Raw genomic sequence first — 15,780 nt, 5'->3', positions numbered from 1 at the left:
CTCACTCTGGTCGCCCAGGCTGGAGTGCATGCAGTGGCACGATCTCGGCTCACTGCTAACTCAGCCTCCCCGGTTCAAGCAATTCTTCTGCCTTAGTGTCCCGCATAGCTGGAACTACGTGCACTACCACACCTGGCTAACTTCTATATTTTTAGTAGAGATGGGGTTTCACCACGTTGGCCAGGCTGGTCTCGAACTCCTGACCTCAGGTGATCTGAGTCTCGAACTCCTGACCTCAGGGATTACAGGCGTGAACCACCTCACCCACCCAAAAATTATTATTTGAATGAGACCTAAGACATATTACTGCAAAATTTATAATTAAACTTGCTTCTGGCTTTAATTATGACAAAAGTAATTCATATGAACAAAAAGATTTCACAACAAACAAGGAAAAACTGAAAAAGTCTTGTCTTTCCCATCTTGCTCCTAGGTCTCTCTCCCCAGAGAAAATCATTATTAAGTATTTCCTACCTATCCTCAGAAAATATTGGTGTATATGCAAGTACATATATGTGTGCATTACACATGTGAATGTGCATACAGGTTTCTCCTTTATTTATACCATACGTACTGTGTTACACCTTGGTATGGCTTTAAAATTAGAGTAAAACTCATTTGTAAGATATACAGAAAAGCCATGTTTTAGGGGTTATTCATGATTTATACAATTTACGGAACATCAATGTATAATATCATGTCAACGGGAGGTTTTCCCTACATAATCAGGTATACTGATTTAAATATTTCAAATGTCACTCAAATCTTATTTGAATTCTGTTAAAAACTAATATAAATTATGACAGTCTGGGACTCAATAAATACCTATTGAATGAATGACAACTATTAATGATGGTATTATGTTGCAAAAGCCCTAATAGTTTTTGGATGTTATTGATCATCTCATCGAATGCTGAATGCTATCACATAAATAATGACTTCTATTTTTATTTCTATACTTTTTAGCAACAGGGTCTTGCTATGCTGCCCAAGTTGGAGTGTGGTGACACCATCATAGCTCACTGCAACCTCGAACTCCTGGGCTCAAGCAATCTTTCTGTCCCAGATTCCTGAGTACCTGTGACTACAGGCATGCGCCACCACGCCTGGCTAATGTTTAAATTTTTTGTAGAGAAAGGGTCTCTCTGTTGCCCAGGCTGGTTACGAACTCTGGGCCTCAAGTGATCTTCTCACCTCAGCCTTGCAAAGTGCTGGGATTATACGTGTGAGCCACAGCAGCCAGCCTACTTTTATTTCTTAAACACTGCATTAGTATTAAGGAGATTCCTAGGTTACATGCATGAATTCTGGAATTGGCAGAAACTTGGAGAGAGGTATTAACTAATGAACTGGGAAAGATACATTCTGTGCTTTTTGCTGTCCCTTACTAATTATTCAGGGTGAGCACATTTGACTTTGTATCCCTTGTTATCATCTACATGTTTATCCAGCTGTAGCTTTATGTATATATTCATCTTTCATATGAAAATATCTTCTTTTAGTAAGAACTATTTTAAATGATTTTAACTTTTGAATGCTGAAGTCTAAGATTTATTTACAGGATATGTAGCTTAATTTGAGAGGCAATATTATAAAGATGTGGCTATGAGTATAAATTGTAGTTGAAGTTTGAATTCTGATTCTACCACTTATTAACTATATAACCTTCAGCAAGCATCATCTCCTCCATGCCTCATTCTCTTCTATAAAGTAAGGATAACAGAGTTGTTGTGAGGGTTAAAGAATTTACCACAGTGTCTGATAAATAGCAAGCATTTAATCAATGATAGCTACTATTATTAAAATCAACAGGCTAGGCATGGTAGCTCATGCCTGTAACCCCAGCACTTTGGAAGGCCAAGGCAGGAGGACCGCTTGAGGCCAGGAGTTAAAGACCAGCTGGGCAATATGGCGAGACTCTATCTCTACAAAAAGTTAGCTGGGTGTGGTGGCACGCACCTGTGGTTCCAGCTACTCAGGTGGCTGAGGTGGGAAGACTGCTTGAGACCAGGAGGTCAACTCTGCAGTTAGCCATGTTTATGCCACTGCACTCTAGTCTGGGTGACAGAGCAAGACCCTGTCTCAGAAAAAAGAAAGAAAAAAAAAAAAACAACTACAATTTTTTCTTACCAGGGTGGTGATTTTAAATATACCTGATTTGTTACTATCAGATACCCTAAAAAACAAGACAAAACAAAAACCCAACAAAAACATCAACACAAATCTATACATTTGTGGAAATGAGTAAATAAACATTTAATAAAAGCTCTCGGGGATAACAGAAAAATAAAAGCTTTACTAATCCTGGAAATGTAAAAGAAGTTGGAGAGGTAAAATGTATACATATCAATATGCATAAAGTACTACGAGTATTTTAAATTGACATAATTATATTTATATGTTTAAGGGTTCAAGGAATTATCAGAATAGAAAACCTTGTGAATAGTCATATTGAAAAATTGAAAAAAATACTTTTTTTTTTTTTTTGAGGTGGAGTCTCACTCTGTTGCCCAGGCTGGAGTGCACTGGCGCGATCTCGGCTGACTACAACCTCCGCCTCCTGGGTTCAAGCAATTCTCCTGCCTCAGCCTCCTGAGTAGCTGGGATTACAGGTGCCAGGCACCACACCCAGCTAACTGAATTGAGCAGGTTCCTTAATGTGGTCTAGGTTGAAGACAGCATCAAGGAAACAATGCAGGAATTAACACTCATCAAATAGGTGTGGGAGATTTGCAAAAAGATTAAAAAATAATATTAAAGCAAAGCTAGGATGAAATAATGACACAGTTTCAAGGCTAATCTGGGAGCCTGGATCTTGTACCCTTGAAACGACTATTTCTACAGGTCTTAGACAGATATCTGGCATCAGCAGCAATATTTTCTCTGAAAGAATTTTCTGGAAAATGTGCACTTTAAATACTTTTCCAGAGAACTCTGAAAGCAGAGTTGTAATAGCTGAGGTGTAAGATAATGACAGTCTGTGAAATGGAGTGAAAAGAAATGGGGATTGAACAGATGAGTGAATAAATGAATGGTTGGATAGCTGGAAAGAAGAGACAGATCCAGAAGGGTCTCAGGCAGGAGAGTTGAAGGGTGGCTGAACTGGGCCAACAATATAAGGGACCAAGTTACAAACAAAGAAACAGCAGAATCACTACTTCTAAAAGACAGATCCCTTATGTTCTGATCATGAAGAACCGCTCTGCTTTGCTGGCCCAACTGGGTATTTCATATCTGTGACATCAAGCGATGCCTCTAGAATGACTGCTACAGGTGTTTTTTGGTTTTTTGTTTTGTTTTGTTTTTTGACAGGGTCTTATTCTGTCGCCCACGCTGGAGTGCAGTGGTGTGAACATGGCTCAGTGTGGCCTCAATCTCAAAGGCTCAAGCAATCCTCCCATCTCAGTCTCTAGAGTAGCTGGGACTACAGGCACACACCACCATGCTTAGCTAATTTTTTTTTTTTTTTTTATAGGGACGAAAGGTCTCTGTATGTTGCCCAGGCTGGTCTTGAACTCTACAGGTGGTACATTCAATACCAAGCTGAGAACACCCTCTCAAACTGAGGTAAAATTTAACTAGTAGTAAAGTAATAAGACAGAATAAAAACAATAGTTTTTATTTATACACTATATAAGTAATTGTTGTATAAATTTATTTATACAACAATAGCATAACATGTGTCAAAAGATGATATAATTTTTGGCTGTATACAAATACTCCTTATCTCTGACACTGTCAATTGTGGCGTTCTTGTTGAAATTTACTTCCTCAATTTCTAAGCTATAACTTCCCTAAGCAAGTCCTTATATAGATGCTGGTGGCACCACCATATCACACTCATTTTTCTTTTATTTGAGACAGAGCCTCACTCTGTTGTCCAAGCGGGAGTGCAGTGGTGTGATCTCGGCTCACTGCAACCTTCGCCTTCCGAGTTCAGGAGATTCTCCTGTCTCAGCCTCCTGAGTAGCTGGGACTACAGGCGTGCACCACCAGGCCTGGCTAATTTTTTCTATTTTTAGTAGAGACGGGTTTCACCATGTTGGCCAGGATGGTCTCGATCTCCTGACCTCGTGATCGGCCCACCTCAGCCTCCCAAAGTGCTGGGATTACAGATGTGAGCCACCACGCCAGGCCCCTCTTTTTTATATATATATAAAATATTTGTTGACATATAATTTACATATCATAAAATTAACCTTTTAAAACTATACAATTTAACGGTCTGTGGTATATCCACAGTTGTGTGACCACTACCACTATCTAACTTTAGAATATTTTCATCACTCCAGAAAGAAGCTCGGTATGTATTAGCACTGTCTCCCCACTCTCTTCTCTCCCCAACCCCTGGAGAGCACTAATTTATTTTCTGCTTCTATGGATTTGCCTATTCCAGACATTTCATACAAATAGAATCATATAAAATGTGGTCTTTTGTGACTTTTTTCACTTAGCATAATGTTTTTAAGGTTCATCCATTGTACACCATGTGAATTTCATTCCTTATCATGGTCCGATATTCCATGGTATGTATGTATCACATTTTGTTTATTCATGCATCAGTTGATAAACTGATTCGGGTTGTTACCACTTTATGGCTGCCCTATTCATTTTTTCCCCCACTCTTCTGAATTTCCTTTGCCTTTCTTCCTAATTTTCCACTCCTGCCAAAGCAGGAAGTTAATGATGGTATTACCATCCTCAACTCAACTGCAGATTTTCCTTCACTGTTCTAAGCAGGCCTTCTCCTTTACCAATCACAGCAGAGGTCACCTTGAGATGTGTCTACTGTGAAGATAAATGACATAATGGGTACAAAAACTTTTAATCAACATTATACATGCAAACGGCCTATCCTAAGGGATTTTCCACCATCTCATGTCCCAGATTTTATTAAAAACATTTCAGAAGGTATCAACTTCTTGAGCTTCCTTTCTTTGGAAGATAAATTCCTCAGGGCAAAGATCATGATATCCAACTCTTCTGTGTATTAGTAGAGTTCAAAGGGAACATTTGGGCTCTTAATACAAGCTGAAAATAGAAGTATCAATATTATTTAACATTCAGAGTGCTTAATATGTGTCAGATGTTGTGCTAAGTACTTTACATACATCACATTTTATCTTTACAATTCTATAAGGTAAATACTATTATTATCTTCATTTTTCTACATGAGAAACAGACTCAAAGAGGTTAGGAAATTCACCCAAAGTCACAGAGATAGACAAGGAAAAAGGGTAAGACTCAGGAGTGTTTGATTCTGTTGTTTTGATCTTACCACTAAATTTTACTGCCAGTGTTTAATCAAATACTTGAAAAACTACATTCAGATCCTATGCTTCTGTAGGCACAGGCATACTTTGAAGATATTGTGGTGTTTCCAGACCATGGCAATGAAGTTAATATTGCAATAAAGCGAGTCACAAATTTTTGGTTTCCCAGTGCATATAAAAGTTATGTTTCTACTAAACTGTAGTCTATTAAGTGTGCAATAGCATTATGTCTAAAAATAATGCATATACCTGAATTAAATGATACTTTATTGCTAAAAAATACTAATGATCATCTCAGCCCTCAGGAAGGTGTAATCTTTTTGCTGGTGGAGGGTCTTACCTTGATGATGATGGCTGCTGCCTCATCAGGATGGTACTTGCTGAGGCATGAGAGTGGCTGTGGCAATTTCTTAAAATAAGACAACAGTGAAGTTTGCTGCAATGCTTGACTGCTCCTTTCATGAATGATTTCTCTGTATCATGTGATACTATTTGATAGCATTTTACCCAATCCTCTCATACCCTTCTGCTGTTTTATCAACTAAGTTTATGTAATATTCTAAATCCTTTGTTGTCATGTCTGTAATGTTCACAGTATCCTCACCAGGAATACATTCCAACTCAAGAAACCATTTTCTTTGCTTACCCATGAAGAAGCAACTCCTTATCCATTCAAGTTTTATCATGAGATTGCAGTAACTGAGTCACATTTTCAGGCTTTGGTTCTATGTTTTTGTTTTCTTAGAGATGGGGTCTCACTATGTTGCCCAGGCTAGTCTCAAGCTCCTGGCCTCAAGCAATCCTCCTGCCTCAGCCTCCCAAATGCTGAGATTATAGGCGCATGCCACCATGCCTAGCCAGGCTCCACTTCTAATTCTAGTTATCTTGCTATTTTCATCACATCTGCACTTACTTCTTCTACTGAAGTCTTGAGCCCCTCAAAGTTATCCATGAAGGTTAGAATCAACTTCTTCCAAATGCTTATTAATGTTGATATATTAACCTCCTCGTTCCATGAATCACAATTTTTTTTAAGAGACAAGAATCTTGCTGAGGTGTCTCCTCTTTTGTGCAGACTAACTTTGAAGTTCTGAGCTCAAACGATCATCCCACTTCAGCCTCTTGAGTAGCTGGGACTACAGGCGTGCGCCACTGCACCCACAAATGTTTTTAATGGCATCTAGAATGCTGAAATTATTTTGGCTATTTGGTGGAGAATAAATTTGAAGTAGGGGCAAAACTGGAGCCAGGGAAATGACAAGCATCCACACGTAAGTGCAGGGCTAACTAAGGCAGAAGAAGGAAATGAAGAGGAGGGAACAAATGCCACGAACAAATCAGATTTCCAGAAGGTTTTTAATTTAGTTTGCCCAGATCCATCACAGGAATCACTATCTATGGCAGCTATAGACATACAAAATGTACTTATTAAATAATAAGGCTTGAAAGTCAAAATTACTCTTTGATCTCAGGTTACTAGGTGTGTTGCCAATGTGCAGTAATATTTTGAAAGGAATCTTGCCATCTGGGCAGTAGGTCTCTACAGTAGGCTTATAAGAGTCGGTAAGCCATGCTGCACAGACGTGTCATCATCCAGGCTTTGTGGCTCCATTTATAGAGCATAGGAAGAATAGATTTAGCAGAATTCTTAAGGGCCTTAGGACTTTCCATATGGTAAATGAGCACTGGCTTCAAACAGAAGTCACCGGCTGCATAAGCCCCTAACGAGAGTCAGCCTGTCTTTTGTAGCTTTAATGCCAGGTATTGACTTCTCCTCTTCTCTTTCACTGTGAAAGTGCTGGATGGGGCCAGGCGCAGTGGCTCACACATGTAATCCCAGCACTTTGGGAGGCCAAGGTGGGCAGATCATGAGGTCAAGAGATTGAGACCATCCTGGCCAACATGGTGAAACCCTGTCTCTACTAAAAATAGAAAAATGAGCTGGGTGTGGTGGCGCACATCTGTAGTTCCAGCTACTCAGGAGGCTGAGGCAGAAGAATCGCTTGAACCCGGGAGGCAGAGGTTGCAGTGAGCCAAGATGGCACCACTGCACTCCAGCCTGGCAACAGAGCAAGACTCTGTCTAAAAAAAAAAAGAAGAAAGTAGGTAGATGGTATCTTCTTCTAACATAAGGTGGTTTCATCTACAATATCAGTATCTGTTGATTTTCAACAAATATTGAAAATGTGTAATTTAGGGTAGCCACTATCATCAATTATCTTAGCTAGGTCATCTGGATAACTTCCTGTGGCTTCTCTATCACCACTTGCTGCTTCCACCTTGCACTTTCATGTTATGATGACATCTTTCCTCAATCTCATGAGCCAAGCTCTGCTAGCTTCAAACTTTTCTTCTGCAGCTTCCTCACCTCACTCAGTCTTCATAGAACTGAAGAGACTTAGGGCATTGTTTTGGATGAGGCTTTGACTTAAGGGAATGTTGTGGCTGGTTTGATCTATCCAGACCACTGAAACTTTCTCCATGTCAGCAAAAAGGCTGTTTTGCTTTCGTATCATTTGTGTGATCACTGGAGCAGCACTTTAAATTTCCTTCAAGAACTTTTCCTTTGCATTCATAACTTTACTGTCTCAAGGGGCCTAGCTTTCAGTCTGTCTCAGCTTTCGATACATATTCCTCACTAAGCTTAATCATTTCTAGCTTTTAATTTCGAGCGGGAGACGTAGGACTCTTCCTTTCACTTGAACACTTAGAAGTCACTGCAGGGTTATTAATACCCTAATTTCAATATTGTTGTATCTCAGGAAATAAGAAGGCCCAAGGAGAGGGAGGGAGAGAGATGGAAGAACTGCCAGTTGGTGGAACAGTCAGAACATACATATTTCTCGATCAAGTTGGCCGTCTTACATGGTTCGTGGTGCCCCAAAACAATTATAACAGTAACATCAAAGATCAGTGATCACAGATCACTATAACACATATAATAATGAAAGGTCTGAAATATTGTGAGAATCATCAAAATGTGACAGAGACAGGAAGTAAGCACATGCTGTTGGAAAATGGCATTAACAGGCTTTCTCAACACAGAGTTGCCACAAACCTTCAATTTGTAAAAAAACAGTATCAGTGAAAGCATAATAAAGAGAAGTGCAATAAAATGAGGTATGCCTGTATACTCGGAAGACTCCTACTATATGGCGCTTTTGAAATAATCTCCAGGCTTCTAGAACACTGGTGGATTACTGTAACTGACAATGCAGAGGTATGAGAGGACATGGATACTTTTGTTCACATTACCAAAACATATAATCGTATCTCCATTTGAGAAATAAACTTCCTATGTTATATTCTATAGAATCTGGAAACCCTCCTACATCCTTAGCTGAGCTTACGAGAATATAAGGTAAACTACAGGTCAGTGGCTGATGCCATCCTTACATTCCTGGGGGTGTAGGAGGGTGTGCCAGTCTCTATAACCAAGGAATTTGTATTTTTAACACCCAGAAGAAAAGAGAGATCTTGGGTCCCTGCAAAGTGGGAACTTGGAACTGAGATGCTCACATAAAGCTCTGAGACTCCTAAATGGGTGACATGCTCAGTGAAAAGACAGCTTAAAAAAGAGAGAGAGGGAATAAACCACTGAACCAACACAATGATGATGAGAAAGGATGTTGTTTCAACTGGGTGGAGAGAAGACTGCTGTTACCCTGAAAATTAGTATCCATGCCATACGGTATGGCTGTCCTTAAACTTTGGGATAGAATTGTAGCTTTAGGACATTAAACCCAGATTTAGTTCTAACAAACATTAAACCCTGATTTAGTTCCAGCAAATGCTTTCCCCAAGACATGCAGCAGATAAAGTAAATACAAATCTGCTTTAGAATAACTTGCCATCAATCTACATCCAGGAAAATTTATCTGGATAAGTTCATAAAACAAACTTACAAAATATACATTAAAAATATACTATGAGCAAGAGCCAAAAAAAAATAATAAATAGAAAAATTAGAAATCTCCCTCTGCCTAAGAAAATTTAAATTATGGTTTTATATCTGATATAGGTAAAAATAATAAAATAAAAAAGTCACAATTCTTTTAAAAAATGGGAAAGTTAATGTTACATACTATACATCATATACATTCCTAAAATTGCAGAAAATGAACTCCTGGATGATTAATGGGGAATGCTTTCCCACAAGTTCAAAACACTCCTTTTTCCTCCCACCAGATATACAGAATAAACAATAAAAATTCCCAAGACTTTAATATATCATCCAATTAATATCTAGTTTTATGCACTTAATTATCGAAGTGACGGTGATATTAAAAGTGTGGCCAATAACTGAGGCTTTTCAGAGTACACTGAAGATATATACACACCAAATTCTAATTTGACAGAGCTTGTTCTTCAATCCGAAAACAATTGATGCTTTTTTTTTTTTTTTTAGACGGGGTCTTGCTCAGTTGCCTAGGCTGGAGTGAAGTGGCACGATGTCAGATCACTGCAGCCTCCATCTCCCAAGTTCAAGCAATTCTCCCACCTCAGCCTCCAGAATAGCTGGGATTACAGGCGCACCACCACTCCTGGGTAATTTTTGTATTTTTAGTAGAGATGGGGTTTCACCATGTTGGCCAGGCTGGTCCCAAACTCATGACCTCAGGTGATCCACCCTCCTCGGCCTCCCAAAGTGCTGGGATTACAGGCGTGAGCCACCGCACCCGGCCTCAACTGACGCATTTTTATTCACTCAGAAATATGATCTAGAATAGTTACAAGAAAATGTTTTGCAGCAGAACTAAAAGATACTATATCCCTTATGTTATAACTTTACTGCTTTAACCAACTAACTCTACACCAACTGATACGTTATTTATGTATTAGGTTTCTGAAGCCAGCTTTGAGGTGTTTCATCCTCAGGCAGAGACAAGTAAAAACTATTCTCAAAAGTCACCACCAAAAGACTCATAGGCAAACCAGACTGTTTTGGTGTTATGATTTATTAACTTCTCAAAGTAAACAAGGTATAATAAGTGAATATTACGTGAATAAGTGCAAATAAATTGTAGTCATTAAGCATATGACCACGTCAGGTGGATATACTTAAAGACTGGAGGTAATTTTAATTTTCATTGTTAACTTTCATGACAAAACCATTAAAAAATATTGGGACAGAAATGAATGGGTCAGAAATGCTTCTGAGGCTTTATAATTTACAAACTGCTGGCCAGGTGTGGTGGCTCATGCCTGTAATCCCAGCACTTTGGGAGGCTGAGGCGGGCAGATCACAAAGTCAGTAGCTCGAGACCAGCCTGACCAACATGGAGAAACCCCGTCTCTACTAAAAATACAAAAATCAGCCAGGCGTGGTGGTACACGCCTGTAATCCCAGCTACTCAGGAGGCTGAGGCAGGAGAATTGCTTGAACCTGGGAGCCAGAGGTTGCAGTGAGCCAAGATTGCACCACTGCACTCCAGCCCGGGCGACACAGCGAGACTCCATCTTAAAAAAATTAAAAAAAAAAAAAAAAAAAAAAGCTAGAGTTGTAGGGGTTCTTGAAGTTCATTTACTGCTGGATTTTGAAGACTATTAAGATGTACAAGGAAATTATAAAACTTGTAGTTCCCTTAAACACATAGGTTAAAAAATCAGGACACTAGAAAAATGCCAAGAAACTTTACCTCCCAACATCACAAACCTCTGTCATTCCAAGTCATGAAAAAAACAGTTCTTTCTTTTCTAAGTGCTCTCTGGATTACCACTGAGGAGTCTATACTCTTTGATTAAGGTGCTGGTGTTCACAATACTAATATTGAGAGCATCTGCATTTCAAACAAATGTACCATGGTATGAACATTATTTAAACCAAAATTCTGTTTGCCCATCCATCCCTGGGCACTGTCTTGCAATATCAGGCCATCTAAGTGGCAAAATCATTTAAAAAAAAAAAAGAATATATGTCAGAAATGAGTGAAGTATGATTTTGATGCATGGTCTTTTCACTTTACGCTTATTTCAATTCTGAGGTATGGTTTGTATCTTCAACTTATATTTCCTATGATTGTTTTGTTTTTCTTTGCTTTTACATTTTAAAAACATTTTTGTTCATTAGTTTCTCTCATTTTTGTAACTATCGTATCACTACAAATGAAAATGAACATTGAAGTGTCAAATTACTGTTCTCCAACAAACAGGTGTTCTTTGGAGGGCATTTACCTACAGCCACACCAACACCAAGTTGTTTTTCTTTTTTCTTTTTCTTTTTTTTTTTTTTGAGATGGAGTCTCGATCTGTTGCTCAGGCTGGAGTGTGGCGGCACGATCTTGGCTCACTGCAACCTCTGCCTCCCAGGTTCAAGCAATTCTCCTGCCTCAGCCTCCCGAGTAGCTGGGACTACAGGCCCACATTGCCACGCCTGGCTCTTTTTTTTGTATGTCAGTGGAGATGGGGTTTCACCATGTTGCCAAGGCTGGTCTCGAACTCCTGAGCTCAGGCAATCCACCTACCTTGGCCTCCCAAAGTGTAGGGATTACAGGCATGAGACACTGCGCCCGGCCCAAAGGTTGTTTTTCTAAAGGGTAACTGACAAAACAAGGTCTAAGGTCATCTCTCTACCAAGGAAGAAGTTTCCTAAAACAGTGATGGTACTATGAATGCTGATGTCAATGGAAGCCAGATAGTTGAGGAAACAGGTAATTTACAAAGATTTATGAAAAAATTCTCACTGTTCCAATTGCCTTGCATTGTTTTCTTTCCTGCTCTGGCTCATGGTGTTCTACAAGATGTTCTGCAGTTCCAAGAGGCCAGACACCTCCTACAGACACTGATGAGGAAATTGTCTCAAGAACTGAGCTGGGTATAAAAGCCACATCTCAAAAGTAGGGATCAGCTTTTGGGTTTGTCAAATTTCCTTATTACACACCTCAAAATAGACAAAAATACTGAGGATGATGGTGACCAAAACCTATTCACTGCATGTCAAGGATCAACTGCTGGGGGAGCACTCATTTATCAAAAAGCCCAATTTACATACAAATTACTTAATCTGACAGGCATAGAGAAAGGAAATTATATAGCATAGGGCAACATTGCAGAAGATAGGCTGTGCTGCATTGTTCAAAGACAAAAATTCGATATTCCTATGGGCTAACTTATCCTAGAATAGCTGATAAGCCTCAGATAACTTTTGATTAAACTTACAATAACCCAATGGTTAGTTCCTAAGGTCCCAGGTGATGCTACATTAAAAAGAAATAATTTGAACTGAGAAGAACATAATACTTCAAGGATATTAATGACCATGTAAAAATGTACACAAAAAATAAAACTGTTTCAAAAGGCAAAGTGAGAGCATGTTAAGCTTATCTGCAAGTGAATCAACAACAGCATTATATTTTCAAAAATAGTTATAAACCTTTGATGTTCTGATTGCTATCTTCCTACATCCAAGATTTAAAAAGTCGTCATGCATAGAAGAGTTCCTTTAAATTTAGGATTGACTGGGTTTTAAAATTCTAGGAAGACAGAATTAGGGACTATAGATCATCCTGGTTTTTTGTTTTGTAGCCCCAAAGCAGTAAAATTAAGCATTGAGAAACCAATTCATATGAATGAGGCAATAGCAACAACAACAACAACAAAACCCAACAGGTTTCGTGACATATACCTTGGAGGCATTTTGTATATTTGGAAATTCTCATTTGCATTTTTAGACAATGGAGTAACTCTTTTGCAGGTTGTACTAAAACACAAACACACCACTGAAGAAACCAGACTAGGAATTTCAGCATTCATTCGATGTTTCTGGAAGTCAAGGAAAGTAGCCAATTAAAAAATAACTCAAACACTGCCTCTTCTTCATGTTCAGCAAGCATGAGATTAATGGCAGAATGGCTTACCTGGGACAGGGCTCCTTTTTGAATTTAAGTTTTGAGAATCCAAAATCTCTTCTCTTTGCCCATCTGCTTCTACCTCTATTTTGTTTTGAATCTCTTTTGCATCTTCACTAAGGCAAGTTCTTATGCTCTCGTCCTCCTCTAGGACTCTCTGGACTGTGATGGCAGCACTCGGAGAACTAACAGTAGTGGCGGCAGCAGGAACAATGACTGGAGTGGGAGGAGGAGAAGCTGGAGGAGTTGGAGGAGTTGGAGGAAAGGAAGGAACTGTGGAAGGGGTGATGGGATCTGGGATACACTCCAGTTTCATTTCTTCTGGGGGATTTTCGAGAATCTCCAATTCAAGAGTCAATGGCAATACTTCCTGTTTTACTATTTCCACAATGCTCTCCGTGGCTGATAATTTTTCGCTAACTCCATTTATTTCATTAATTAGGTTAGTACTAGAAACCAGTGGAATATCATTAGGTGCTACACTACAGGGTTTCTTGCATATATCATCATCATTTTCATTTGTTGGTAAAGGGTCTGATGTTTCTATGCAAGATGTGAGGCTGGGTATAGGAATTGTGTCTTCTCTTGAGGATGAAAGTTCACATCTGTCATCTATAGCAGTGGTGAATATTGGTTGGCTACTAAGAGCAGAAGAGGTGGGGGCTGCAATTGTACTTCGAGCAATAGAAGAAACAGTGGTAGGTGATGGAGGCAGAGGAAGCTCTGCTATGGATACTATTGCAGTAGTTTCAGATGTCTGGCCTTCTTGTTCTTTCTTCTCTCCACTGAGGACTAGCCTAAGGACTGGGGAAGGAGACTTTAACACTGGATCTGGTTTTGGCTTCTCCTCTGGGGAAAAAAAAAATAAGTTTTAAGAATAATTCTTGGATCAGAGACTATATATTGCCTTGGGCCAATTCTTTCAATCTCTTACCCTAAATTACAGGTAACAGAATAGAGACCAATATATTAGACTTATTCTGGTATACCAAAAACATTGTCTCTTTTCTTTTTTTACTTAAACCTACTATTTACTTGGTATCCAATACATAAAGTCTGTTTTGGAGTAAGAGAAGGAATCTATTCACCAAAAAATTATATCAAGAATACAACTGAGAAGCTCATCAAAACTGAGGCTAAACCATTCTTGCTTTAAGAGTGAGGCTTTTCTTTAAGGTAGGAAAACCTTCATTTCTACCACTTCTTCCCTAAAAAAATTTCTTCCAAGGATCTATTATAGTGGCAAAACAGTACAAGGGCAAACAATTAAAAATTAAATTATTATAAAGGGACTGATGTTATTTTTTATTCTATACATTTTTGTATTTGGGGAGATAATTTTTATTTTAAAAAGTATTACTTGTATAAAAACTCAAGATAAAGCATCACATTTTATTTAATGAAATTTATTATCAGTGAAATCAAACTATTCTCAGTAACTGATAAAAATCAGTTTCTAAATTAATTTACCCTTCAATTCTCAATGGAAGTATATAACCAGAAATAATGTAAGGTATAAAAATGGAAATTGCTGGGCTTGGTGGCACATGCCTGTAATCCCAACTACTCAAAAGGCTGAGATGGGAGGATCACTTGAGCCCAGGAGTTTGAGGTTGCATTGAGCTACGAATGCATCACTGCACTCCAGCCTGGGCGACTAAACAAGACCCTGTCTCTAAACAAAACAAAAAAAACAAAATTTATCTTGTGTCTTTACATGTAAAACAATTAAGGAGAAAATAAAGTTAATACACAAATAAATCCAATGAAAAAGAAAACAATATACATATAGTATGAAAATACTAGTATTTCATAGTATGAAATAGTTTGATATAATATACGAAAATGCATCTGTGTATATATAGAGAGAATGAGACAGAGAGAGAAGAGAAGCTGGTCATCATAATGCGGGTACCAGAAAAATATAAGGAACAATAATTAATAATTTCCACATTTTTATTAATAAATTCCAGGTAAATCGATATTTGATTCATCCCTGAGTGGAGGAAACCAAAGGAGATTTAGACTGGCTTCCAGCCTTGTGCTTCCTTAGCACAATAAACAGGCTCCATGGAAAAACATATACTCATGAGTATGTTTATCAAATGACAACAAAAGATTCAAGCACTACTAAAAGACAACCTAAACTGAGACTACTTACTCCAACAGAATTTTTATGCATCAATGAAAGTGAGTCTTTACAATAAATTGTAATTATGTGAAAGCAAATATGCAGTTTATCAGATAAATAGGTAGTAAATATTACCATTAAGATATTATTAATTCATTCACTGTAATGACACTTATTAGCCTTAAAATATACTCTTATTTATAGGCACAGAGGCTGGTGCTTCTAAAATTGGACTTTTCTTAGTTACTGCAGTGATGAAATAGAATCAATAGGCTCTCATTGCCAAATCCCTCAGACTAAGTTGACAGGGCAACAGACAAAAATATTTCAGGAAAACGTGTCTTTCTTTCTTTCTTTATTTTTTTTTTGTGTGTGTGTGTATGTTCGTTCTAGATGGAACACGCCATATATAACAAATATGTATTTATCAAAATATCTTTGATGAAAATAATTTCCAGCTCACTGGAGTAACTGCTAAATAAGTCACCCAGATTACATAATGCCACTGTGAAAGCTTATCAGAATAACA

At 38.3% G+C, this 15,780-nt stretch overlaps 1 protein-coding gene across 32 annotated transcripts in view; it reads right to left on the bottom strand.

Moving 5' to 3' along the window:
* Positions 1 to 15,780, bottom strand: part of EIF4G3 (eukaryotic translation initiation factor 4 gamma 3) — a 361,242-nt gene that overhangs the window by 113,956 nt on the left and 231,506 nt on the right. For 27 of the 32 annotated variants that reach the window (XM_054502694.2, XM_054502727.2, XM_063667500.1 and 24 more), the window contains one exon: positions 13,130 to 13,969. In XM_054502694.2, the coding sequence (XP_054358669.1) occupies positions 13,130 to 13,969 (840 nt within the window). Of the gene's footprint in view, positions 1 to 12,882; positions 13,035 to 13,129; positions 13,970 to 15,780 lie in introns of those variants that run through there. The other 5 variants (XM_063667528.1, XM_054502886.2, XM_063667532.1 and 2 more) reach the window with 1 other exon arrangement.

Source organism: Pongo pygmaeus, chromosome 1, assembly GCF_028885625.2.
Source record: "Pongo pygmaeus isolate AG05252 chromosome 1, NHGRI_mPonPyg2-v2.0_pri, whole genome shotgun sequence".
NCBI classification, from domain to species: Eukaryota; Metazoa; Chordata; class Mammalia; order Primates; family Hominidae; genus Pongo; species Pongo pygmaeus.
Note: the sequence above shows the minus strand (reverse complement) of the source record. Positions and strands in the feature narration are given on the sequence as shown.